At 47.3% G+C, this 27,809-nt stretch overlaps 2 protein-coding genes across 6 annotated transcripts in view; both read left to right on the forward strand.

Annotated features, from left to right (window-relative positions):
* Positions 1-372: 372 nt before the first annotated feature.
* Positions 373-5,993, forward strand: METTL13 (methyltransferase 13, eEF1A N-terminus and K55). Of its 2 annotated transcripts, none has more exons than XM_074152583.1 (8): positions 373-525; positions 905-1,652; positions 2,400-2,599; positions 3,215-3,410; positions 3,660-3,803; positions 4,010-4,222; positions 4,601-4,732; positions 5,220-5,993. In XM_074152583.1, exons 1-8 carry the CDS (start codon positions 373-375, stop codon positions 5,492-5,494), a joined length of 2,061 nt encoding a protein of 686 aa, XP_074008684.1. In that variant the 3' UTR covers positions 5,495-5,993. The 2 variants fall into 2 exon arrangements, with proteins under 2 accessions (XP_074008684.1, XP_074008685.1); XM_074152584.1 differs by having other exon boundaries at positions 905-1,207; positions 2,408-2,599.
* Positions 5,994-12,331: 6,338 nt separating this feature from the next.
* DNM3 (dynamin 3) overlaps positions 12,332-27,809 on the forward strand; it is a 173,916-nt gene continuing 158,438 nt past the window's right edge. For all 4 annotated transcript variants that reach the window (XM_074152579.1, XM_074152580.1, XM_074152581.1 and 1 more), the window contains exon 1: positions 12,332-12,540. In XM_074152579.1, the coding sequence (XP_074008680.1) occupies positions 12,395-12,540 (146 nt within the window). In that variant the 5' untranslated portion in view covers positions 12,332-12,394. The remainder of the gene's footprint in view (positions 12,541-27,809) is intronic.

Raw genomic sequence — 27,809 nt, forward strand, 5'->3', positions numbered from 1 at the left:
CCCAGCGGCTCCCGGTTATTTAAGCGGCACGCTTATGCCTCAGGGGAGCCTCGCAGGGGCCGCCGTGCCCGGGATGGCACCGGCCCTGCCCGGGTATTCCCTGCCGCCCTTTCTGCCAGGGGAAACGGCAGAGATCTGGGCAGCGCACAGGACCGCGACCCAGCCCACCGGCTCTGCCCGCCCCGCGGCCCGGAAGGGACGGCGCCGCTGCGCGCTCCCGTGCGGACGGGCGAGCCAATGGGAAGCGGCCGGGAGGAAGAGCCAATCGGCTGCGCGTCCGCTGCGGCCAATGGGAGCGCTGCGCACCCGGATGCAGTCAGCGCGGGCGCGCGGAGGCACGTGCGCCGGGAGCGGGAGCGAGCCCAGCCGGCCATGGAGCTGCTGCCCCGCAGCCCCGCCGAATTCGGCTCAGCCCGGTACTGGGATCGGTTCTTCCGGCACTGCGGGCAGCGGCCCTTCGAGTGGTACGGGACCTTCCCGGAGCTCTGCCCCGTCCTGCGCAAGTACGTCCGGCCCCGCGACAAGGTGAGCTCCGGTCTGGAACCCAGCGCCGTGTGCCCAGGCCGAGCCTTGCCCGTAACCCGGCTTAAACCGCCGCCGTGCCCTGGCACAGAGAATGCAAACGCCTCGGTGACCTGTAAGAAGAGAATAGGAGAGACCCACGGGTTGCTCTAGTATGGGGAGCTCTGGGGGTTAAAACACCCAGATCGTCCCCAAAACAGATGCAGCAGATGCATCGCTGCTGTCCCCCTGGGACTTTTCTCCATGGAGATGTTATCTCGGCGCCCTAGAGAGTGGGTTGGCGGGTGCTGCGGGTGTGGTTTTCACACATTTGCTCGTAAACACTTTGGGACTCATTTCCGGGGCATTCTCACCATCATGCTGCTCTCGTACCACTCCCCAGGTTCTGGTGGTGGGCTGCGGGAACTCGGAGCTGAGCGAGCAGATGTACGACATGGGGATGTGTGAGGACATCGTCAACATCGACATCAGCGACGCCGTGATCCGTCAGATGCAAGAGCGGAGTGGGAGCAAGAGGCCGAAGATGAGCTACCTGCTGATGGACATGCTTCAGATGGACTTCCCTGATGCCCACTTCCAGGTGGTCCTGGATAAAGGCACACTGGATGCCATCCTCACTGATGAAGAGGAGGCCACCCTAGCCAAGGTGGACAAGATGTTTGCCGAAATCAGCCGGGTCCTGCAGGTAGGGGGGCGCTACCTCTGTGTCTCCTTGGCTCAAGCCCATGTGCTGAAGAAAGCAGTGGAATACTTCTCCCAGGAAGGCTGGGTTGTGCGTGTTCATCAGGTGGCCGGCAGTGGGGACAAGCAGCAGTTTGTCCTACCAGTCTTTATCTACATCATGACAAAGTTCAGGAAGATTCCCGGATCGGCACCGCAGATCCTGGAGATCTGCCCCGAGGAGCAGGACAAGCCAATGCGAGTGGAGAGCACGGAGCGGCTGGTGGCAGCGGTGAAGGACAGGCAGCATTATGCCCTGCTCTGCAGCCAGCTGAGCAAAACCCCCTGCGGGGAGCAGGTTTCTCTGGATCTGTGCGACAAAGAGAGCGGGAGGCCTCGCTACACACTGCATGTGGTCGACAGCCCCTCGGTGAAACTTTCCCGGGACAATCGCTTTGCCATCTTCATCAGTGAGTACAGCTTGTCCTGGCTGCAATGAGATAGTGCTCTGGCCAGGAGCTGCAAAACGGCCAGTGGTCCTGGCCCTGCTAAAATCAGGGCTGGAGAGGGAAAAAACCTGCCTGTGCGGAGTTTGGTTGATGTTTTAGTCCTGGCTTTGTTGGTGGGACATGTGTTTGCCTGGTGGTGCAAGCAGAGATCTGGCACAGAGCTTGTTGACTGAGCAGGTGCCTGTCTGGCAACAGAGGGATGCTACCTGCCCTGCCTCCAACCTGGTGATTCCTGCTTTGATGCTGGTGACAGCCACTGTAGCATGCCGCTGCATGAAGCCAGAGCACAGCAGATGCAGCTGGAAAGGCATCGCTGGTCTGTGCGGGCGTCCTGACTTGCCAGGGCTGGGCTGCTCGGGGCTGCGCTTTGCTTTTGCACTTGCACCTCACGGAGATGCATCGGGCTCTGCTAGCAGCGCTATTCCCTCCCTGTGTGCCTGCAAAGCTGGGGCTTAGCGCAGCCTGGAGATGGTCGTGAGGCTGTTGGACACCCCCTTCTTATGAGACGTGGCTTTTCCAGCCTCCTGCATGAGCCTGCCCAAAACAGGGAAGCTCCTGGCTCTCTTGATGGCTACAGAGCATGGCTCTAGGCATGCAGCAATACTTTCTTGGTGATGTCTTGCCATTCCCTGCAACTCCTCTCTTGGAGGCAGGTGTGGTTGCTCGGCGACTGGGACTGGCCCAGGCTGATGGCAGCCCCTTCTCCAGTCCCGCAGGGCAGAGAAACCGAGTGGCTCTTTGGGACAGAGGAAGGGCGGAGGCAGCTGGCCGCCAGCGCGGGCTTCGGGCGCCTGGTCACTGTGGCCCTGCACAGGGAGCAGCACTACGAGGGAATGGCAGCCATCCAGGCGGAGCTTTCGGGGAAGGTGATGGAGCTGGCCCCGCCAGGCCTCCCTGCCCGGCAGCAGGTGAGCCCCACCACCCAGCCCCCTTGCTCGGCTTCCCCAAAACCCCGGCCAGGCTGGCTCTCCACCAGCAGTGAGTCCCCCTTCTCTGAGGGAGACTGAGCTGCATCATGTGAACTGGCTGCCTTGGCAGGGAGGAGGCTGGCCTGAGATCTAGGTCCTTTGGTTTTTCCCTTCAGCTAGCTACCTTCACTTGGAGGCAGGATTTGAGGTGCCTGCGTGGCAGGATTCAGTGTAAAGTCCTTGCTCTCTAAAACCCAGCATCCCAAGAAAACCAGGCATCCCAAAACCCTGAGAGCATCCAGCCCCTTCTTAATCATGGCTTTAACTTCTCCTGTCCCTTCCGTTGTCTCCTTCCAGCCCCAGCTCCCCAAACCTGAGCTCTTGCAAGAAGTCTTGGGATGCTTTCCCCCTGTTCCCTCCCGACGTGTACAGGGAGGAACCTGGTGTCCCATGCACCGGTCCCCAGCTGCCATGTGGCTGCCTACAGCACATCCTGCTGCTCCTGCGATGTGTCTGCTTCATCCCAGCTCTTTAGCCATGGTCAGGACATCAGGAATGCCGGGGTCTGCTCCTGTAGCCTTTCCTTCCTCACACTAGTCCCTGTGCTCCCTGCAGGTGCCCTTTCTGTCCGTGGGAGGGGACATCGGAGTGCGAATGGTGCGGCACTGTGACACCAGCCCCCTGAGCGGGGAGTACGTCGTGGAGGATGTGAAGGGAGATGGAACCTGCTACTTCCGACGCCTCATCTTCCTCCGCAACAGGAATGTGGTGCAGTCAGAGGCTCGGCTCCTGGCCTCTGTGCCTCTCCCAGGTATGTGGGGCAGCCAGGAAGGGGCAGGGGCCAAGGGTGACTTTTTGCAGTGGCAGAGAGTGAGATTGATATGGGAGGAAGATAAAAGTCCTGCTAGGACCTGCCTGCCTTGTCCCAGGGCAGCTCTGGAAGTGGTTTTGTGCTCTGCTGCCTGCCCTGTGGGTGGGACAGGGGCGGGGGGGGGCTAGTCCTCAGAAAACATCCTTGTCTGCTGCCTTGCCTTATCAGACGATGCCTCCTGTCATTCAGGCCAGAAGAAACGGAGGAAGGACAAGAAGAAACCCAGCCCTGCTGAGCCACCCACGGCCATTGACAAGAGCTACCTGTGCTGTGAGCACCACAAGGCCATGGTGGCGGGGCTCTGCCTGCTGGGGGGCTCCAACCCCCTCCCAGGTGACGAAGCCGGTGGTGGGAGGCTGTGCCCAAGGCAGGTGTGGGGCAGGTGCATGGGTGTCCCCCATGCCCCAGCTCCTTGGGGAAGGGCTTTCCTGGCTGGGGCATCCCATGTGCCCTTCCCAAAGCTGTTTGGGCAGAGGGGTGGGATGGGTGATGTGAGCGTGGCCATCCCAGTGGCTCACTTGAGCGCTTTCTGTTGGCAGGAACTCCGCTGGCAGTGCTGGTGGTGGGGCTTGGTGGGGGCAGCCTGCCCCTCTTCATCCACGACTACTTCTCACAGGCCCACGTGGCTGTGGTGGAGATCGATCCCTCCATGCTGGAGGTGGCCACGTGCTGGTTTGGCTTCTCCCAGGGAGACCGGATGCAAGTGCACGTCTCTGATGGTCTGGACTACGTGGCCAAGCTGGCGGCTGAAGGTACTGTCCTGAAGAGCATTCCAGGTGCCCCATCGAGTCCAGTGGGTGACATGCTGGGGAGCAGAATCCTAGGCTGTTTTCACTCTCTGTTTCCCATCCCTGCCCATCTCTTTCCACGTGTCATGAGCTCCAGCCTCACCAGATTTCTGCAGCTCATAGGCCTATCCTGTCAATGTGCAGGGAACCTTAGATTTGGTGCTTTTCCCAGCACTGTGGGCTGCTGCTGTGGGTTTCGCTTGGGAAGAGAAACCCTGGGGGAGAGAGTAGTGGCCATAACATGGCAGAGGGTTGTCTTGACCACCCCATTTGTTGCCTCCTCACTGTGCGTGGCTCATCTCTGTCCCATGGGATAATGAGTTTCTACGCTCCCTCCTGCAGCCCCAGCTCAGTACGATGCCATCATGTTCGATGTGGACAGCAAAGACCTCACAGTGGGGATGAGCTGCCCGCCCCCAGCCTTCGTGGAAGAACCCTTTCTGCAGAAAGTTAAAACCATCCTTAAGCCTGAAGGTAGGAGGGGAAATCTGGTGGTGTCCCTGTGGCCTGCATGTCTGGTCCTGTGCAGGGTTTGAGTAACGGGCCACTGTTTCTCATCGTGGAGAATAGTGGCCATGGCATCCGCCAGTCCTGGCTGGTCCTGGATCTGGGTGTTTCAGTGGGTGTTGTGACAGCAGGGAGCAGGGTGTAGCAGGTGGCCTGCAATGCTGCTGCGTCAGGCAGGCTGAGACATCCCCCGGGGGTAAAGAAAGGTTGCGGGAAGGCAGAGGGTGTAGGTGGTATCTGGGAACAGACCATGTGGCAACCTACAACCCGTGTGGCGTCAGGGATGTGTACCTGGGCCAAGGGCACCGGGGGGTTGCTGGAACTCCTTGTGCTGCTGCAGAGGAGCCATTTGCACCGGGGTGGCACTGATTCAGCTGTGTTCCCACGGGGAGGTGGGGATCAGGACAGTGTGTGTGGGCTGGTCTGAACTCCCACCTCTCTCTCCATGCTGCAGGAGTCTTTGTGCTCAACTTGGTGTGCCGTGACATCCGGCTGAAGGACTCTGTCCTGGCCACCCTCAGGGACGTCTTCCCGCTGCTCTACACACGCCGCATTGAAGGAGAGGTCAACGAGATCCTGTTCTGCCAGCCCAGCCCTGAGGGCCGGCGGGACCCCACAGAGCTGGTGGCACGTGCCCGGGTGCTGGAGCAGGACCTGCGGCAGCCTGGACACCCCTGGGACAGCTCGTACGCTCTGGCGGACATGCTGCAGGCTGTCAAGATCCTCTGAGAGGGGTCTCAGTGCTGCTTGAACAAGAGAGGTGTCCCTGCATGGGTACTGTGGCCCCACAGTGGAGGGGTGCCTGTGGCTGGGATTGCCACCCCTGGCTGGCTGGTGGTGGCCTGGGTCTGCCTGAATGACAGGACTGGTGTGAAGAGGTGCTCCCTGTAGCTTGGCTCCCCAGGAAGGGGTTGTTGGGACCATGGGAGGCTGTGCATCCCAAGGGGCAGCTTTAAGGCACTGAGGGGAGGAAGGTGCTGCAGGTCTGGCAGAACTCTGGGTTTGTCCCCATTGCTTTCCCATTGTGGAAAAAACATCCCTCCAACCGTCCCCTTCCTTTCCACCACAGATGGCTCCTTCCCTCTGATGCTGCTGCTCCCTGCACCTCCAGCATCCCTGGTCACTGGTGTCTGTGCAAAGCCCCAGCCCTGCCGCAAGCCTGGTTGTGGATGTGTGGGTGGGCTGAGAGCTGTGAAAATAAAGTTCTCAGAGCTGGTCTGAGGCCTGTAGTGCTTTGCCAGGGTTATTTCTGGAGTTCCCAGCACCCCTGGAAAAGGTACAGTTACCTCCACTCAAGAGCATGTCCTAGGTGCAGGCAGCTGCTCCTTGTACCCCACTGCCCCCTCCCCACTTGCCTTCCCCAAACTGGACCCCACCATGTGCCTGTTCCTCCTCTGTGTTTCTCCAGCCATCACCACTGTAAAGTGGGACCTGTAGCCCCTGGGACCCCCAGCCCTTCTCCCCCTCTGCCCCTTGGGCCAGCAAGGACCCAGCCCTCTGCTCTGGCCCCTGGGCACACCAACTCACTCACCCAGCTGGGGCAGGTCAGCCTTCCTGCAGGATGAAAAGGCAGTGAGAAAACGTTCATCCCAGTGTTCCCAGAGCACCCTGTCCCACCAGGATGTTGGTGAGCTGCTGCTCATCGTCCTGTCCTTCCTCAGCAGGACCCAATCTCCTCCACCTGTGGGAAATCTGACTTTGTTTAGAAAGCCAAGCAAGAGGGTATGTGAACCCGAGGGTTTGCAGCTCCCCAGCCCTGCAGGGACCAGGAAAGCACACCCCAAGGACTCTCGCTTCCTGAACTGGTAGGGACCACAGCCACTACACCAATGCAGGAGACAGAGGACTGTTTGTGTCCAGGAGGCACTAGAGCAGCTGTGCTGACAGAAAGCACGTCCCTCCGATAAATGTCTGTCACTATATTTTAATTTGACAGTGGCCTCTGCTTTGGAAACTGCTCTGTTCAGATCCCTTCTGTGACGCTCTCTGCCTTATTCCCCTTCACACAGAGGGACGAATCAGTGCCCTGCTTTCTCCCCGGGCTGGCCTGCTTCTACGCAGAGGGAGCAGATGCTTTTTTTAAGTAAGTGTTTTTGATGGTTCCCAGGCGCTAGAGAGCGGGGTTGGTCTGCTCCCTAGCTCAGAGAAAGGACGGTGTGCGCCCTTGGTACGTTGTTCACCACCCAGTCCCTCCTCTGCACTATAGTGCGTTTGAGTCAGCACGTGGTCACTGCTCAACGGGAGAGACAAGGCTGGAGCTCGAGCGGGGTGCAGTCTGCCTGCTGCCGTGCAGTTAGTTTCTAAAGCTCCTCTGTGATGAGCACTTTTTTGAAAGATACCTATTATCTATCCAGCTTAGCGGTGGCAAATTTCTCAAATGGATCAGCAGTGCTGCATTTAGTCTATTTTTAACTTAGTTTTCAGTTCTCAACATAATTCCAATGACATAGGTTCATGTGTGTGCCCTTTATTTTACTGAAACCATCTCCTTTCTTCCCCAGGAGCTCATACAAAGGCTGCGTTCATCCCTCCCTTGTCCGGTTCTGCCTTTCTGTTGTGCTTCCTAATCGCTGTGTAACGCCACATCCTGGTGGAAAAACAAAAGCCATCTATTAGAAACAACATAAGGATGAAATCTCAGTTCATTGCAGCTGTTCTTGCAGCTACTGACAGCCCTACAAGTTTGGTCTGGATATACATTTCAGCTGGAAAATTGGCAAATTCATGAGTGCTGCAAATACCTGAAATCCTCCCCTGCAGGTAAAATGCTCCTAGGCTGGAATAATTGATGTGTAGTAAATATTTCTCTCCTGGCAGCCAAAACGTGCAGCTCATGTATACGTTTGGCAACTGTGTTTCTGTTGAGTGTTTTGGCAATATACTCATGTTTACATCCCTTACTCCTCGCTTCCTTCCTTTGCAGCGTAGGCATGCTGCAAGCAGTGGGATGGAAACAAGCACTGCTGTCACTTAGCAACCTCTCTTGGCTTTGAGATGTAGATTTTATTCCTTTCTGGATTTCCCAGCACAAAAGGAGACAGCTGGGTAACTCAGCGCGTGGCTCAGGCATGAAGCTTTAGCCAGCCAGGGATGCTTCGGTCAGGTCCAGCCTGAATCCTTCTCAGAGCATTGTATCTGTGTCCTGCTGCTGCTCCAGCGAGTGAGGTAGTGGGAGTTGGTGGGTCAGCCCTGGGTTTTGTGATTCAGAGCGGCAGGGATGCTTTGGCCCAGGGTAACTCTGTGGCCAGGCACCTGGCAGGATGGTGAAGGTGTGAAGCAGGCAGTGGCAGTGTGCTACACATATACCCCAGAAGGAATTACCTCCTTAGGTGTCACAGCCCAGATCCCTGCTCTGCAGAAGGACTGGAAGTGGCTAGGCTCTCGGGAAGAGGGCGGAGGTGGATGGGGGACATACTGTCACCAGCTGAAAGTACATCAAGGAGCTGGGAGAGATTTTGCAGTAATAGAAGCTGCAGGGACTGAGCACTGAGGTTGATTCCCTCCAGCTGGGAAGAGCTCTGCTGGAGTGAGCCTGGACTCTTTGGCTGGGGATGCTGCTGCTGCTGCCCAGGCATGGCAGGGTCACAGCACAGCAAGGGCTGCAACAGCCACGTCCCAGAGGGTGGAAGCACCTGGGAAGCATTTTGGCCATGCATTTTTCCCCTGGGGAAGCACTTGGCTTGCCTGGCTTTGTGGTCAGGGAAGCAGGTGGGCTGCCAGGCTACAGTGAGGGGGAGTATGGCTCTTTCCTGGGGTGCTCAGGGCTGCAGGAGAACAGGTCTGTGGGCTGCAATGCAGCCTGGTGGCCTCTTTCTATCCTGCAGCTGGGTGCACCTGACTGAAGGATCCAGCTGGGGATCACAGGATAGCAGAGGGGTCACGGGGCAGGGACTGGGGTATCACTGTCCTGTGGTCTGTGAGTCGGTAGTGCCACAGGCTGTAGGGGAGAAGTGGAAAGCGTCTCCTCTTTACAGGGTGAGATGCTGCAGCCGCCACTTCTAATCACAGCTCTGCAGCCTCTCTGGCTTTCTTTGACTGGCTTTACTTTTGTCTTTTGCAGCTTGAAGGTTTGAGCTCTCCTGCTGGCAGATATGCAGGCAAAATGCTGACCAGCAGGTTCATGCCAGCACTGCAGAGCCAGGTGCTGCTGAGAACCTGGGAGCTCCCTTGTGCATGGGGCTCCTTGCCCACACCTCCTCCTTCTTTGTGTCCACCAGCTGCCTGAAAAGCTCTGCAAAACTCTGGGTTTATATCTGAACCAAGAAGGAGGCGAGGAAGGTCCCTGGAGAGAAGAAGATCATGTGTGAAGCAGCCTGCCTCTTTTAAATGCTTCCTAGGGGGAAGGATGCAGCCTCGTCTGTGTTCTGCTCCCCCCAGGGTCCTGCCTGCTCTCCTGGCAGGGGACCATGACTGGCTCTTCGCTGCAGGCATCTGCAAATCTCTGTTGTAGTTTACATATAACCCATTTTTCATGAAGGGAGTTGTACCGGCATGTGTTTATAAAAGTAGCCTAGGGACCTGATCCAAATGTCCTCAGTTTTAACGTCACGCTGCCTGGTTAGGAAGAAGTGTCTGTGGGTGAATTTGTGGGCTGAAATGCTACAGCTGCACCCTGAAACCAGACAATTTTTGCCTTATGATTTCTGTGGAAGTCAGCTTGCTGTCCATAGGCTTGATCAGAAGTGTGCTGGAGGCTTTGGGAGGGCTGGGGGCCCCAGGCAGGCTGTGCTGGAGCTGGTGACACCTGGAAGCAAGCAGACTGCACTGATGAAGACAGCGGGGCCAGTATGCTGCCCTGGGGAGCAGGACACCCTTCCCATCGTGCTAGGGAGAGGTGGTCGGTGAAGGTCTTCTGTCCTTGCCAAGCCTGTCACATGGCAAAGGAAATGATAAATATTGTGGGGCACAATTGAGTGGAGGGTAAAAATAGAGTGTGTTTAACTGGCTAACCAGTGAGCAACTCGGCTCTGTGTGCTTGGGGACTGCAGCTAGTGCTCTCTAGGAAAACAGTTTCTTGCATGACCCTCTGACATGACACGGGTTTGGGTCTTTTTTTTTTTTTTTTCAGGGTTATTCATTACAAGAAGCTCTGCAATGTTCTCTGCTAGTACTGCCCCTGTTTCCTTTAATTTAGCCACTCTGACTCTTGACAAATTCAGGAAGCCAGGCCGGGCTCCACAAGCTGCTTGGAGGAATCAGCTAGAAAAAGCAGAGACCTGAAGATATGCTCGGTTGCCCTTCCTCTCTTCTTCTCCACTCTCTTGGTGCTGTTGGAAAAATGAAAGCACCCTTGTGATAACACAGGCATGCATAATGAACATGTTCCTGCTTTTTCCAGGCGGTGGGAAATGTATGCTTGTGGCTTGTTTGGAGGAAAGTAGGTTTTTCTAAGTGATGGAGTTGCAGGGTGAGTGTGGAGATTTAGCAGTTTTAACACAGCTTCAACAAGAAGAAAAGTTTTGTTTGGAAACTTCCCAGACTTTTCCTAATCATAGAGATTTTTTTTCTTATTTTATTTTTATTGTATTTTATTTTTATTGTATTTTATTTTTATTGTATTTTATTTTTATTGTATTTTATTTTTATTGTATTTTATTTTTATTGTATTTTATTTTTATTGTATTTTATTTTTATTGTATTTTATTTTTATTGTATTTTATTTTTATTTTATAATTGTGGAAGCAAACAAAGATGCAATTTAAAGACCTAATAGAAAAGACAGTTCCCTAGGTTATCAATTTGAAGGGGTGCATAGCATTGCTCCTGAGGCATCCTGCCTTGTTTAATCTTCGTTTGTCTCTTGTTGAGATGCAATCCTATTGCCAGGCTGCTCTCTACTGATCTTAATTATTTCACTGGAGCAGCACAAAGTGCTTCGACACTCAGATATGGCAGATTAGGCCAGAACACAATACTGTTCTTCCCAACTTCCAGCCTCTGTAGAAACCCATAAACTGGAGGAAGGCCAGGCAGCTACTCTAGTGCCTCCTGGCATAGCCCGCTCGCTCAGGAGTGGAGAAAAAAAACAGTCATGCCGCTAATTGGCATAATTATGTCAATAACCCCCAGGCCCCATCTAGATAGAAATGATTGCAAGGCTTTTCCCAGTGGCTGTGATGCTGGAGAGGTGATCTAACCACAGCGGCAAAGCCACTGCTAGAGCAGCTGTCTCTGCGTTATGCCCATTAAAAACTTTTTACCCAAAGCTAAAGCAAACTGTTCATTTGTTTACAGGGTTAGAAGTCAGCCTGTTGTAGAGAGTAATTTTTTACGCTTATTGAGACCTCTGGCCAAGAAGTTTTGATAATCCTCCAGATCGCTAGTATCTGTCAGCCTGCGGGATGTTTGCAGTTCCCTTTTGTTTTGCTTTTCATGCTGAGTGAGGCCGGTGTCTGGTTTAATACAGAGGATAACTTTTATCGCTGCAGGACTCCAAAGCCTCTGTTTTGGATATTTTTGTGTTGTGACTGAGTCCAGTAATCACAGATAAATCTTATCTCCGTTGTTTGCCTGTTCAGCCTCGGTATGCGTTTTTAACTGAAGCCACTGCAGTGATGTGGCTTGGACCTTGTTCTCGCTTCTCAGCCTGTTCCTGAACCACTCTCCAGGTGGGTGGGTGGTACCAGCCCTGCCGGACCTGGCTTCTCAGGCCTGTCCTGACATGGTTCTGGGGAATGTATGTCTGACCCTGGCAGCACTCCTGCCCGTGGCTGAGCGTCAGTGCCATTTGGCAGGGCCCCTCGTGTGCCGCAGGGATGGGTCATGCTTCCACTGCTCCTGTTTGCATCACAGGCGGGAACTGGGAGGGATTTGGCCAGCGGGACTGCTCCAAAATACCCTGCTCAGCAGATCGGGAAGTGCTGAAGCCAGCTGCCTGCCAGGTCCTGTGCCGGCAAGCAGGACCTAGTGCTCCCAGTTTGGCCCTGTTCCCAGTTTGGTGTCAAAGTTGTAGAGGTAGGGTGTCCACAAACCTCTGGGCTGCCTTGGCACTGGGTGCTGGAGGATGGCATGGCTGGCCATGGCCTAGCGCTGGGGGCTTGTGGGGGACACCATGGCCTGCTCAGCCAGGGCGGTATCTGGGCAGGGTGGCCGGCTGGGGTCAGGGCTCCTGGGCGAGAGGGGCAGCATAGCCATCCCGCTGGGTTGGTGTGTGGACCTGGGCAAACCGTGGTCCTCCTCGCACCGGAGGGTCCCAGCACTGAGGCCAGCTTGTCTACGTGTGGGGACAAGCCCACCCTGCCACTCGAGTGGAGTGGGTGAGCGAGCGGAGGCTCCAGGCTGCTGGGAGGACCCCACAGGACGCTCCCTGCAAGCTGCTGGCCCGTGCCGGTGACCGGCAGGAGGATCTGCCGGTGCCGGACCGTGGAGGGGCTGCTGCCACCAAAGGGAGGGCAGAGGGGACCCCGCCACCACCACGGGCTCCTGGGGCTCAGGGCCTGCCACCCCCAGCTTCCAGCCCGCACCGGGACCCGCACTGGGCGGGGGCGTGGCCTTTCCGCGGGGACTCCGCCCCCAGGCTCGGGGGTGGGGCGCATGCGCAGTGCGCCCGTGTTACCTGTCAGTGGCGGCGGGCGGAGGAGGAGGAGGCGGCGGTGGCGGTGACGGGACGGCGCGGCGCAGCGCGGCGGGATGGAGGGGCTCATCCCGCTCGTCAACCGGCTGCAGGATGCCTTCGCGGCGCTGGGCCAGAACTGCCTGCTCGACCTGCCGCAGATCGCCGTGGTGGGCGGGCAGAGCGCCGGCAAGAGCTCTGTGCTGGAGAACTGCGTCTCCAGGTGAGGCGGCGGGCACGGCACCCCCTCAGCGCACCCCCAGCTCCGTTGGCTCCGCGCGCCATTCCCAACGGTTGCTCCCCCCTCCCCTCCAACGGTCGCCGCGCGCGCCCCCGTGGCGGCGGGGGGGCAGGCCGGCTGCCGGCGGCGATGTAACGAAACCGGGGGGCGAGGGAGGGTGTGTGTGTGTGTGTTCCCGGCTCCGCACCGACCCGGGGGTGGGGGGGGCTCGGTGCGTGCCGCGGGGGCGGCGAGGCGGGCCCTGGCACGGCAGCGTCCTTGGTTTGCGTGCCGCGGGGAAGGCGCCGCGACTCCGGTGTGAGCGCGTTCGTGTGCCCGGTGTGTATGTGTGTGGGGGGGGGGTTAACCGCCGCCTGGGGAGGACAAAAAAAGGTGTTTAAAGCCCCAAATCCTAATTACGGTGAGGGCTTTGGGTCTCGTTGGTTAGTGGTTCTCATACCCTTATTTATGCGTGCCCTCCTAACGCGCATGTGGGTATTAGCATCTTTCCTAAACCTTACTGAAAGAAGGTAGGGGGAAGCATAATGATTCAGGTGGTCCCTTTTGATGGGCAGACTGTGTCTCTGAAGATCTCTTGAGGTAAACATGAACTTCACGTGCTGTTTCATAAAGTTTCTGCTGCGTTTGCCGCAGGCAGTGTGCGGGCTTCTGGAGGGAGGTGGTGTTTTCAGAGCGTTCGTCTGCATACAGGATCAAAAGTACTGTTCTGTGCCAATGATTGGGGAACTTTCATGCATGGAGATCTTCGTTAAAGGTAAATGTTAAATGCTGTGTGTCTCTACAGCCTGGCCTGTCAAACTGCAATACCTCCTGACATACAGTATAAAAATACTATACAGTTGATCTTTATCTCTACTTCAGAATTTACTCTGACTGCGCTAAATGTCAGTTCTTTCTGCCTAACTACCGATGTTGACAGTACTGCCAGTCTCTCAGCTTTAGAAAGCACAAGTGAGGTCCTCAGAAGTCACTATTGACCATCAAATTATTAGAGTTTTCTTTAAATCGGTCTTTTAAAAGCATTTTTGTAACCTTTTGACTTTTTGATCTGAATGTCTACAAAGCTGTGCAAACCACATGTGCTGAGGAGGAAAGGCATCTTCATCTTTCTTGTCAATAAGGATATTTTGGTCCCTGTGTTAAAGCCTTGCCCGGGGTGCCACCCACCTGGGATCGGGGCTAAGTGTGGTGGGCTGATGTCTTTCTCTGGATCCAGCTACGCTGATGGAAGAGGTTACTGTTCCCAGATGCTTGTTATTGCTCCCCTGATGGAGGGATCTGCTCCATCTGATCCGCAGGTGGAGCTGTTCCTTTGAGTGCGGCGCACTCCCGCCCCTGCTGCCTGGATGCGCCTGGCTAGAGCAAAGGTGAAAATGAGCAGTTTGTGCTTATCTGGCCAGTTTGGACAAGAGGCTGGAACGAGCTGCGCAAGTGAGACGTAGACATTTGTAGTAAGAGTTATAAAGAAAAGCTAAGGGCAACGACTTTTTTCACCCACGTAGTTATTCACCGTGCAGCCTGCGGACACTGCAAGAGAGTCTCTTCAGAGAAGAGCTTACAGACCACTGTGAAGCACCAGGGTGTCTCTTGTCACACGGGATCTGGAATTTGGATTCTTCCAACCCTGTCTCAGAGTTCCACATCATTGTTTTATGCAATAAAACACCTTGAGGTGTAATATCAACTCATCTGTAGTGCCTCCCTACTTGCTAGCTTGGAGCCTGTTGCAAATGTGACATTAAAATGTATTACTTCAAACCTATTCCATGAGACTTAAGCAACTACGTTTCACCCGTGCCTTTTCTCCAGGCTGAGTGAGTATGTGTGGTCAGCAGATGTGAACTTGCTAAGTTGTGAGAACTTGACTGTGAACCCTCAGAACCAGATTAATAAATATCCAGGAGATCGGGGGAGCATTATGCCTGTCAGATCAGCATGCAAAACAGTCTATGGCTCTTTTCACTAAGCCATAGGACATTCCTTTTTCTACGGGATAATGAAGCTGCTGTCTGCAAACAAGAAGTTTGTTACATCTGTGTCTGTCTTAATATGGCTTATAGAGGTAGCGCAACTCATTGTAGAGACGTGTTGCACTCATTTCTTTTGTTAGTGATACATTGCATGACGTGCGTGATTAACCACAGGGCAAACATTAACTAATAGTAGCACAGCTTTGAAATTCACATCAAAATAAAATAGTCCCAGCATTGCTCTGAAGTCTGAGCATTAATTCTCATGGCTTTTTGTTTGGGTTTTTTGGTTTTGTGGGGTTTTTGTGTTGTGTTTTGTTTTTTGGTTGTTTTTTTTTTTTCCACATTAATCATTGTCATTAGTAGATTTTGAGCTCTTAGCCTTCAGAGAGACATTCAAGATCTCTCTTCAGGAATAGTTGTAATTGGTAAGAGGAAGGCATGATATCCTCCATGTGGAGGCCAGGGTCTTGCTATAAGCATGCTTGTAAATACTCAAGCTGAGTATTTGTCAGTGGAGCTCTAGGGAGGCTAATGAGGTTCTTCGTAACTCTAGGATTGGATTGTTATTCTCTGCTGCCTGTAGCCACTAGACCAGTGTGCCTGTTTCAGTCCTTTATGAGGTCTTTGGTTGTGCAAAAATGACTTTTTTTCCCACTTGCACAGAGGAAGCCTATTTTGTAGATTGCAGGTGATATTAGAGTTGGAGTTTCTTTATGGAGCAAAACCATCCAGAAATCATGTTGGACTATACAGCATTACCTGCCATCTAGTTCATGCATTGCCGAAAATTTTCAGAAGGATTGTGAGGGATCTGGCTCTGGCATAGTTCTGTGGGCTGACAGATGATTATGGAAGTGGGATCCAAGTCCTGTTATTTCTAAAGCTGCTGAGTGACATGAATCCATCACAGTCCCCAGGGTAGCACCAGGCCTTGTTTAGGTGCACACAGCACCTTTAATTACTAAGAAGAGTCAATGAATATGTTTGGATTAGATTGCATGTTTGATCTGCATTGGTGCTGGTGTTGCATGAGGATGAATTCTGCATATTTGCCTGCTCCGGGAATTGTGTGACACCCAGAATTACTTATGTGTCATTGTAGGTTGGCTTGGAACACGGCTGGAGTGGGGCAGTGTCAAACCTCCCAATTTAGTAGTTATTGTTATTTTTTGTTAGTTTAGTAGCCATTATTGTTACTTTTTGGATTAGCATCCGCTAAAGTATTTGGAGAGTTTGCTTTTCATTTATTACTCCCCTGTGTGTAAGGAGACTGCTTCTTTTGATAGTCAAGAACTGTGTTTGGAGGGTTTCCTCTCAGGATTATGGTTATATTTAGGTGGAAGCAGAGATTCCAGAGAGCACCTGAGGACAACAGTCATTTCCATTTATGGGTTAGACCTTCATGTGTTCCTAACTGGAGCTCGTGGCACTTGTTTGAGGAAGTGGTATTGTCTGAAGAGCAAATGTTCTTCTTACCTGTAAACATGTCCTTAAATTACTGAACCAGTATTTGAAGCAAAAAATCTAGAGCAATCTTCTGGTAGAAGCTGATGGGAGAGAGATTCAAAAGCATGAAGGGGAGTCAAACATCTAATACCAACAGAATACCAGTGGGAGACAGGCACTTTACCTGGTCTTACTCCTTTGCTACAGATGAGTACAGGGCCATAACCTTCTATGTTGGTTGTGCTTTTTAAAAACATCTTGCTTTTGATAATAATAAGGTTACTTAAAAGAAAACTAATGGCAGGAAGCAATCCTTGGAAACTGTATTTGGAGAGAAAGTATTTTCTATTATTTCATATATCCAAATGGGCTTTTAAGAGAACTAAAGGCACAGATGGCAAGCTACCTTGTCAGGGCCCCTCTCTCTAGATTTGAATCAGAACGTTATTTTATTCTTAAAAATAGCAAGAAATTAATAATTAGATTTCAAAGTTGAAAGCTCTTTACTTCCTTCCCTGCTTAATATAATATAAACTGCATGTGGCTAAATAATTGTTTTATAAGACATGTGAACTCTTGATTGTAAGCCTGTCAGTCATAATCAAACAAGCACTTTCATTTTAAGAGCCTGAGGTCTGGTTTTGTAATACAGCTTTAAGCTTTTTGATCTGAGACGCTTTTGATAATCTTACGGCCCCTGTATGTTGTATAGCTATTTATTATGACACAGGTACTAATTTTAATTTTTTTTTTTTTTTTTCAAATTATGATTCCTTGTGTGCTCAGCTCATTCTTTTTCTTTGAGATGGCGGTCGTGAAAATAATGCGTTGAGTCATTAGGGGGAGAGAAAGGGCTGTAAATCTGGCTTTTGAAGCAGAGAGTTTTTTCAAAGAAAGTAGACACATACTTAGATTGCATGTTTCCCGGGGGAGATATAGTTAAAATTGGTGCAGATATTTTCTTATTTTAGTTACTAGTCATCGACAGAAAAACTCTTTTTACAGAAAATTCTCCTCTTTTGTGAAACAGGCATGAAAAAGCTAAGCAGTCAGAGATACAAACTGAAATGTGGTGCTGTGTATTCTTATTTTAATCTTAAGGATCTTCTGGAAATGAGAATCAGCCACTCCTTTTCCTGACTAATTAAGCCATTGTACAGCTGTATTGAATGTATTAGTCTAGTTATCAAAATACTCTGGTGCGCTGAAAGCAAGAATTGTTTCTGGCTAATCCATTAAATAGAAACAGCAGCAAATGAGACAGTGGCTCATTTAGGTTTCTTTCCCAAATACGTTTTTACATTTAGAGGTTGAAGACCAAAGTTGGCCATTTAGATGGTACATAGATGGCCTATTTTTGTCCTTAAATGTAACGCCGATGTGGATTTTAAGTTCATTTTTATATCAAATCTTAAGAATTGATACATGCAAAGTAAAGCAAATGTGCAGTTAAAAACAGACATGCAAACAAATATGCTGACTTTTTTTTTTTTTTCTTCCCCCACATGTAAAGTAAAGGTTTTCCTCTAAAACTGTTCTGAGGATCCGTGTCTCTTATTTCTGGCATTTACATTTTACCAGTTAAATGATTTATTCTATTTTAAGAGAAGCTGTACTCCATAATAAGTCATAATGTAGGGAGCCCTGACCTATATTCTGGCATGTAAGTTCCATATACCAAGCAGTTTATAGAGATGCTAAATCTAAAAGTAGTACTTAACACTTTTGTAAGTTGTACCTGCGAGAATACATACGGTCTTTGACATACTATATACAATTAGAGTATTTTAGTGGTTTAGTGAATGCAAGCTTAGTATTTGAAGTCTGAGACGTACATTTCAGAAAACCCTCAAAATTCCACAAAAAGCAGCCCTCAAAAAAACCCCTGTCTGGTCTTGCGTGCCTTCTGAGAAATCAGTGCTACAAATTCAGTGGCAATTGTTACTGGAAGTTCAATCCATCAAAGTACTGAAGGAGACTGCACAGCTCTGGTCATTTTTAAGGTGAAGAGTCATCTGATGAGAGGTTTGTGGTTTTTTATTTTCTTTTTTTCTTTTTTTCAGACCATAGGTATCCACTTAACTTCATCTAAACTTTCCTGATTCTTTATACAGAGACACTTCTGAAAATTCAACAGATTGTCTGACTCTCTAGGCTTTTGTATAATTTTATAAATCCCGATGCTCACTGCCTTCAGGAAGGAGCCCACACTTGGGATTTGGTAGTGTTGAAATAAATAAATAACAAGCACCTTTGTTGACTTGCTATTTCTTGACATCATTGCTCCTACTAATGTTTCAAGCTTATGTTATTTGCCTTTGTAGATTAAATAGAAAACAAAATTTTCCATGTTAACATATGAGTGTTTGGGTATTCACCTGAAAACATAGGGAGTGATGCTCCTATGGGTTGCAGCAGAGAAGTAGATGTATGGACTCTGTTCTCTTCTCTGTCATTGATTTACTGTATGACCTCAAACTGATTTTTATAAAATTACCTGCATCTGTATCCACATATATATGCCTGGAGTCTTTAATCTGTCTTAATTGTATGTAGGATTTAGATTTTTATTCCTTTATTTTTAAGTTGCTTCTATTTCTAAAGGAAGAGGTTAACATGATCTTAAAATCAGTGTGGGATAAGTGTGACTGTAGTCTAAAACTTGCTGTTACGCACTTCTGTGCTTTGTGTGATGGCTGCTTTAGATATCTATATGGCACTAAAACTGAGTATTGAATTCTGCTTTGAACGGCTGAGACATAGCAGTGTTTCTTTTTCCCAAATAGGAACCTTTCCTGGTGTTTAGTTTGTGCCTCTAACAGCTTAGTCATGTAGAGAGATGATGTTTGTGGTTTGCTATCCATTAGTTGATCAGTGAGCCAATTGATGATATTCTTCTAAGTATTCGTGGGTTTCTGAAACAACATCTGCCTAGAGCAAGCACAGGTTGTCAGAAGCCATTTTTGCTTTTTTCCTGATTTTTTTTTTTTTAACAGTGCATTTCAAAATAAGGCCTTCTAGTAAATAGAAGCCTGCGAACTCCCCTTGTTTGCTGTGCTCGCGTGTAACGGGTTACTGGGAATCCTTTTAATGCTGTGTGTCTGCAGCGTAAAGCCTGTAGCGTAAATATGCTCAGAACAGGAAATGAGCATTATTTAACTGTGACCTTGCGTCTTTTTCTTCAGCAAGTTGCATTGAGATGAACAAGGCAGCGTTATTGAACTAGAGAGGAGCAAAATCCCATTTAACTGCATGCTGGGCTTTGATGTACTGCCAAGTACTGTTGTCTGTGATAGCCTCTGGGATGCGAAGGAGACTGTAGCTGCAGATAAGAGAGGTTTTCAACTGAAGTGTCTAGCAATAATGTCAGCTTTTATAATTTGTATGTGGAAGTTATGGTTTTAATATCTAGCATAGTATTTCTGCATCCTAGTTCCTGTGCAAAAGCACCAAGATTTCATTCTTCAGATATGCAGAAGTTTTACTATTTGCTGTAATAGAGCTACATTTTCCCCCCTCACAGGTGATATAATTAAAGCTTTAGCACTCAGTACTTTGTTTACTGTGTACAGTGCAGATGCCTAAAAATGTACACGTATATTCAGTAGTGCTTAGGTATAGAGGATGCTCTAAAAGGGTTTGTGTGTAACTCACCTGCAGAGAATAGGCAGGGCTCTGCATGGCAAGCACGAGAACAAATGTAGACATCTCTAGTCTCTACTGCATGACAGTGGATGAAATGGGCTATGTTACAGATCAATTCAGCAGCCAAGCTGGAAGCTGCTGAAGAAATTTTAGCATAATCCATCAGAGGCAGTGTTGTGCCTTTGCATTAGTTTGTTCAGGTGCTAAACAAGTGTTGACAGAAGATCCCCAATGTCTGTCAGGTCAGGGAAATAGGCAGGAAAGCTTTACTTAGGAGTCTGGGCTGAGACCTCCAGTATTATGACTTTGTTAGCATTCTGGGAAGTAGCAGCATAAAACATTGTTTTGGTCAGACTTTTAATACAAAATTTTCTTGTGGTTATAATTGAATTTCTGGTGAGAGGAGAGATGGGGGATCATGGCTGATATTATATTTCAATATTTAGCTAAACAGACTTACATTGTCATGGACAATATGTTAATTTACACGTACTACAGGCTCAAAGGAGGATAAATGGGCAGGTAAAAAAGGATAAAATCGCTAGAGAAGAGAAATTGAGAGACCTGAATCATTTGTTTTAGAAACTTCCCTCTTCCTTCTGTAGTTGTCTTTCTGTCTATAAATTCAGGCTTTCTTTATTCTGCAGCTCCCATTATATATACTTTCTGGAGGCAGTAGAAGAATTGAATCCAGTTACATTCCAGCTCTACAAAATAATCTGAAATGGCTTGTATTGTACCAAGAAAAGTAATCGTACAGTTTTGACAGCTTGTCCACTGCAAAAGACATAAATGTATTTTCACAATGCTTCTAAAGCGGCAAAGATTTTTTGGAGCTTGAATAGGATGTGGCATAACTGATTGTATGCTATATCACTCTTTAAAAAGTCTGTATTGATGGATCTGAATTCAGGACAGTGTGATTTGGGAGGAAGGACAGGGGCTTATTTTGTCTGGGTTTTTGATGACACCACTGAAATTTGCAATATTTGAAAGTTTTGTCATGACAGAGTATCCAGAAGTGAATTACTTACTGAATGCAAGTAATTATATAGTAGTTAGCTTCATGTATTTGATATGCCTGCAGTATTGGGGAGATGTTACGTTCTTTCTGATCCTTGCAATCGGATTTTTTTTTCTGTTTATATCTGATTATATTATAGAGGAAAACTTTTTATTCAAATGTTTTCTAAAGAAACATTGTTAATAGTATTTGACAGCTGTAAGTGATAAAAAATCCAACAACAGCCAACCAATTCTATTTAGAGCACTGATAACAATTTAAAGTGAATAAGGAATTTTTGTGGCTTGTTTCTTGTATTGAGATACAAAATCTCACTGCATTAGTATTCATCCTGAGAATGGATGGGCTTTTATGCCCCAACATCCTATGCAAATTAGTTCTTTCCTAAGAGCAAACATATCTGATTAGGGAGAATACTGTTGTCCTGCAAAGTCTGCTTCATTCTTTTTGACACAAAAATTGTGAGAATTGTTTTGTATTTTCTCCCTCCCACTCCCAGCTTGGAATTGATGGAGAGCACGGTTGGGCAGGAAATAGCAGAAGCTTTTGTAAAATCTTAAAAGAGAAAGAGGCAAAAGGGCATTTTCACAAATGGAATTAGGATGATTCAGCAAAGTTTTGGATGCCTGCCAGGGAGGACAGATGCATCATGCATACAGTGGCTTGCTGACGAGACTGCACATTGGCAGCTTCCCGATCTGTTAATACAGCAAGCCTACAGCCCGAGCATAATCACTGCAAACAGAGCACTGTTCATCTTACCACTCTTGTGTTTTTGCCTGGCAAGTTTTCATAGCTGTGTATAGCAAGTTTTCGGTCCTGTAAATATTATTGAGACTTTAAAACTTTCTATCATGTAAAAGACTTTTTTCTTAATACTAGGAAGTGCATTTTCTTTCTTTGCTTCAGTGAACAGACTTCACTTCTTTTTCTGTATAGAAATGCAATGTGAGGGACTCTCACTGCTGTCAAAATAGGGCATTAGATTTGGGATACTAATAATGGTCTGTACCTACTTAGACTTCTGTTCAAATGTCCCCTACTTTGGAGAACCTGTTGACTCATGTCAACCTCCACTCATGTTTAACGGAAAGCTTCACCACTAGGACTAGTGTAATTTTTGGCACTGACTTTCTCATAGCCCTATAATGTTTACTTTAATGGGAGAGATGTAATAATTTCTGTCTGCTTGTTGGGCAGAAATGCTGCTGCTATTTAAAGAAAGCATCTTCCAGATAAGAGGGAAGTGTAATGACAGCGGTGTTTAAGCCTGCTCTGTCTCCGGTCTTCTGCAAAAAGAGGAAATACCAAGCTTTGGTTTCTTGCCTTAGTGATGCCTGAGCATTGTCACTGAGCTTTGTTATGGAGGTGCCCAACTAGTGTGACTGAAATCCCTTGCCATCTTATGTGAAGTTCCTCAAGGGCTTTTCAAAAATATGTTATTTCTTGCCTTTAGAGTCAACACTCGCCATATTCCCATGGTTAGGTCTGTTTGGGTGGGGTTTTTGTAGCATTCCCCTCTAGATTTTTGTATCGTTGATCTCAACTCCCTAAAGGAGTGGGGGAAGGGAGACATAAAGGGAGGTCTGCTAGGTTGAAGTTCTGTGTAAGAGTTTCAAGATTATTTTTTTCATTATTCTTGATTCAACTTGTGTGCTTATCTGAAAGTGATGGATAGGATAATTGGGGTGTCCCTGCTTTGGCTATTCAGTTCCAGTTGTTCAGCAGTGGTGATGAAGGACACTGCTGGGCTGGAAAATAATTTCTCAGAGACGCCAAGATTATCCACCCTGCTTGAAAGGAAGAGATAGTTAATAGCCCTAGGATGTCTGAGCATTCAGATTCTCACCTCTAAAGACATGTCCAAACTGCATGGGCTGCAATGTGTAGTTACTACTGCTGGGTACTGGACTGCATCTTGATTCAGCAAGTCAAGGAAGATTTACCTTGAGAGAATTGTTACTGCAACCTGACACTATTAGAACTTGAATTAAACACTAAAGCATCATGATAAGGATGCCAGCAGCTATGCTGTGTGGTTCATAAAAAAAACCTGGAAAGAATGTTATTGAGCTTTAGGAGCTAATATATCAGAGATCACTAAAAATCCACAGCCTCTGAATGCGTTTAGCTTGCCTAATAGGCGTAATTAAGATAGGTATCATTGGTCTTCAATAAAGAGGATTAATTATTTTGTACACCTTCATATAAGCCCTGTTATGTAGGCTGAGATTTTGCAGCTGTTGAACAAAGCTGTGGGAGACTCTCTTGACAGACAGACATTGTGCCAAAACAAAAAGCATTTACTCTTCCGTAACTAATGAAAGGAGGTGAGGGATCTAGTGGTGACTGATAATAAGATTTGATCTTTGTACTTTGAGCTAATGCGGAAGAGCATATAGCCAAATATCAGTGTGATGTGGAAAGTGATGCTTACTACTCTATTACTGAAGAAAAAAAAAAAGGTACATGGTTGAGAACATCAAAGCACAACAGAGATAGTGCCTTAAAGCTTTTGAGAATTCTTGAAAATGTGTCCTGGGGTTATCTTTGTACTGTCATTTGGAGGGTAGAGGAATTGTGCTTTCAAAGCCACTAAGGAAGAATAAATACAGTGATGTCTAGTGTCAGTGACAACAAGCTTCCTGTGAGAAAGTACTTCACTCGACATTATGAATTTAATTCCTAAGAAAGCATCTGTTTAAATGCAAAGTACACTTTTCATCACTTGGACATATCTTGCTTTGTAATGAACAAAAGTGTGTGAAGGATCTACTGCTGGGTCCTCTGTGGTCTTGGTGAGCACAGGAGCAAGCGCAGTTGAGGTAGAACACAGCTGCCAAAATAGGTCTTCAGATGTATATTTTTAGCGTTAAGAGTTCTTTAGTTATAAATTAACTGGTTTTGGCTTATGGGTTTTAGAAAGCGAACCTGAGGAAAGAACTGTCAGAAACAAGTTAGAAGAAAAGAAGTTAGAAATTATTAATGTCTCTTGTCTGTAGGCATACACTTGGACCATGCTTTTCCCTGTTTTGTTCTTTTGTAGCGCTTTGCTTTGAGGTTAAATATGATAAATGCAATAAAAATTAAAGCATTTTGTAGCCCTTCTGTACAGTGTACATTTGCCACAGACCTAGGAGATGCTTGGCAATATAGGCATGTGTAGATGTTCACTGTGAACCAGTGTGTTCTTTTGCTCAAGATACGACCATTCAGCAGCCAGTACGAGCCACAAGCGCTCCAAGTGTGCCAGGCTGGATTTGTATAAAACAATAAACATTGTGTTGGAAAAAAGCCGAGGAAAACTGTTGACTTTTGGCATAACTGCTTCCTACTTCAATTGACGCTGCATTGCAGTCCTTGGTAAATCTTGGGAATAAAGGCCTGTGTGGAACGCTACTGCAGCAGTGTTGTTCATACGGGCAGTCCATGGAATACGGCCTTCCTGCATTTGAGGGAAGGTTCGTGGAAAAACTTTTATAAGTAACATTACCAATGTTGTTTGGACAAAATGAAATAGGTTTAGAAGGGTCATTTGTGCTCTTCTGTAAGAGAATTATGACTCTTGTCCTGAGCCTGTTTTGTTTCTACCCTTTGTGAAAAATGTGAAGGCTTTTCCTTTGGAGGGACTTCTGCTTTTTTTTGACAATTCATCACTATCAGTTTTACTTGTTTCTAACACTTTAATTAATGCAGTTACCGTGTAATCATTGATGTTTTCCTCCATTATTTGATTTCCTGTATTCCCCCTATCTTTTATATGAATTAATCACCATTTATCTTGTATCTGGCCATGTAACTGAGCAAAGTGCAGAACATTTCTCAGTACTATAATAGCAAATTAAAGCAGATTTAAGTTACTCTTGAAACCGTGATTAAGTTTTAAGTGGTGATGGTGCGTCATTGTTCTTCACAGAAACTGGAGATTCTTGATTGGTCTGTTTTCTTTTTCTCTCTCTTATTTTTTTTTTTTTTAATAATAAATTCTGCTAGTGTGCTAGAGAGCTCCTAATGAAAACTCTTCCCCTACCTGGAAATCCCCTTGGAACACATAATGTTTACATTTTGTTTGTTTGATGTGTGTTCTTTTCTTTGTAAGATATAGTCCTGCATTATAATGAGACAACCTCACTGAAGGAGCTGCTGTTTAGTTTGCTTTTCAGCATTTGTCATGGTTTAACCCCAGCTGGCAGCTTGGACCACACAGCTGCTTGCACAGTTCTCCCTCTTTCCCCCGAGAAGTATAGGGAGAAGCGGGAGAAAAGGAGGGGAAAGGAAAAGGATAAAAAAAACCCAAAACCAACTTATGGCTGAGATAAAGATATTTTAATTGTACAATAACAGAAAAAGGAAAATAACAATAATAATAATAATGGTAAAAGAGTATATAAGATAAATTAATACAGCACAAGTCACTCTCACCACCTGGTGAATTGGTTGCCCAGCCTGTCCCAAGTAGTGATTGTGGATTCTTGCCCCCTAGCAAACCCTGATTTCTACACCAAGCATGACTTCTATGGTATGGAATATTCCATTGACTAGTCCATTGCTCTGTCTATGCTCCTTCTTAGCTTCTACAGGAAGCTGAAAAAAGACCTTGAATAGTAAAAACATCACCTAGCAACAACTAAACCAATATGCATTATCCTTTCATACCAACTCTGAAACACCGCAACCGCTAGAAAGAAACCACGGCTGAAACCAGGACAACATTTCACTATGGCTTCTGCCCTTTCTGTATTTTGAAAGGGTGTTCCCATCTCTTCTGCTATACTCTCCCCATTAATGATTTAACTAATTACTTTTTCAACTTATTTGCTTTCTGAGCGTCAGTCAGAGAGCTTGGTATGATAAAGGAAAGACAACACACAAAAACATGAACTTTGTTTTCTCTTTTATTTTTTTACAGTAAAGGTGTCTACTGTAGCAAAGATCAGACCCCTAACTGTCTTGTTATTATAAACTGCTAAGGTGTTGATATGGCCATTGGTAACTTCTTTCACCATCCTGTGACATCAGTTCTTGTGACCTGGGTTTTAGCAAGTCAAATTCAAACTAATATCTGTTACCTTTATACATTAAACAAATGTGTTAGTAGATATCCTTGTCCAGATCTCTGATATTGGAAATGAACTGTATAGGAGAATGAAGACAGTATAGTATATGTTTTACAGTAAGACATAAGTAATTTTATAATTTTTAGGATAAAAATTATTTGGCTCTGAAAATATTTGCTCATGAAAATATTTAATGGTATTCTACCAAATGAGTGCATTCTAAGGTTCCAAAGTTATTGAAGTGATGTTCTGGAATACCTGGTTCCTTGCGTCTTATTTGCATTTCATCTATTCAGTACTGGCTGGGCATCACTGGGCAGGCTTTGCTGCCAGTCTCCTAACTGTCATGTCGTAGCAGCATTGCTGCTGAGCTAGTATAGCTGTTGTCAGCAGAGTACCTTTTGCTGAAAATATTCTGAGAATAAAGGTGTAAAAGTAGTTTGATTTTTAATGTAGGATGTGTATCTTTTAAATTGTTCGTTCACAGCTTTATTGTTGCACAGTGCATTTCATTCTTGTTTCCCACACCTTGTTGTTGTTAAGTGGTCTTGCAGTTGTGCACACAGGTACTCACAGGCTCACTCCCCCTCCCCGCAGAAGACAACCTTTTCTCTCCCTTGACAGTGTCTTTGTGCCCAAATTCTCCGGCATGTCTTTTTTTCAAGATGGATTTCTCTGCAGCTGCTTCAACTCCAATGTGATTTTTCTCCCAGCTCTCACTAAACTTATCTGTATGAACTGACCAAAAGGTATGGAAAAACAGCTATCTCAAACCTGTCCTTTAAAGAATAAGTGTGCCACCAGGACATTGAGGGGCATCATCCTTTTGGTTGGAAGGAACCTTTGTAACTTGGCTGTGTTCAGTTCTATTATATTTCTTGCTGCTGAAGGTTTTTTTTTTTTTTTTTTTGTCTTTAAGAAACATTTTACTTAGGTAGATGTTTTAGGGAAAAATGAGGGTGTGGGACCATTCTTAATACACTGGGTTGTTTGGGGTTTTTTCAGCCTGTATAGGCCAAAACAAACCCTGTGTAGAAAGCTTTTGATATCGAGGGGAGGGGGAGAAGACCTGCATCTTGTCTTGTGGATGTCAAAGCAGGCAATTCTGCAGAAACAGTTGCACAGTATTTAATCTGATTCCCCTGCTGCTAGAGTTTTAATGTGCTATGTTGCATTTCCTTAAAAAGTGCAAGTTATGTCTTAGTTTCAACTTATACTTCTTTGTGTGTTTGAAGAACTGTGTTTTTCTAGAAGTAGAGTTTAGGTATTTATTTGTAACATCAGATTTGGGCTGTGCAGAGAAAGTGTGCAAATGCTATTGTCTTGTGGCTGAAGCTGAAATTTCAAATGTTTTAAAAAAAGAACTAATTCCTTGTCCCTATGAGGACAGATTTATTAATTGAGGTTGAAGTTTCTTTCACAGAGGTAAAATACACATTCAGCAGTTAAGGGCTGGAGGGGCGGGGAAGTTTTCTCCTGAACTCTGCCCGTGAACCCCTCTTTATCCTCATTTTTTGTCATTTTTTCCTCTTCAAATTGTACATCTGAAGGAGAAGCCTATGTCCTTCTGCTGCACACTGTTTAGCTCATGTGATCAACACAGCTTGCCCTCTCACCAAGCAGGAACCCCTTTCTGCTGGTGCTTCCATGAACAGACAATAGGCTTTTTGACAATAGTTCAATTTGTTAGAGAGGGTTATCGAATGTCATCTATTTTGGATACGTTAAGAGAACATTCTGAAGGAAAATTAGTGTTGTTCATTTCTTTCTAATTTTTCTGTTGAGGGAAGGTCAATGTTGTATAGCTAGGAGTTGTTTTAATGCAGTGTTCTCTATCTCTGAATATGCTTAGTCTGAAGCAGAAAATCAATGTCTTTTCAGCCTTTGACTCCCTGAAGAAGGATTTTACTCCCTTATGTGGTGCTGTAGAGGACTCTAGTTTGTTTCATGCGGTCAGTTTGTCCTGACTGGCAATTCCTTTTAGCTTCCTGATGGATAAATGATTTTTATTTTTTTTTTAAATAAGATCTGAAAAGCTTGAAAATCAAAGTATGAAACTCTCATCTCAATAGGCCTTTTCTACATCCTGGGCTACTGTCATTTCAG

Source organism: Numenius arquata, chromosome 8 (assembly GCF_964106895.1).
Source record: "Numenius arquata chromosome 8, bNumArq3.hap1.1, whole genome shotgun sequence".
Lineage (NCBI taxonomy): Eukaryota > Metazoa > Chordata > Aves > Charadriiformes > Scolopacidae > Numenius > Numenius arquata.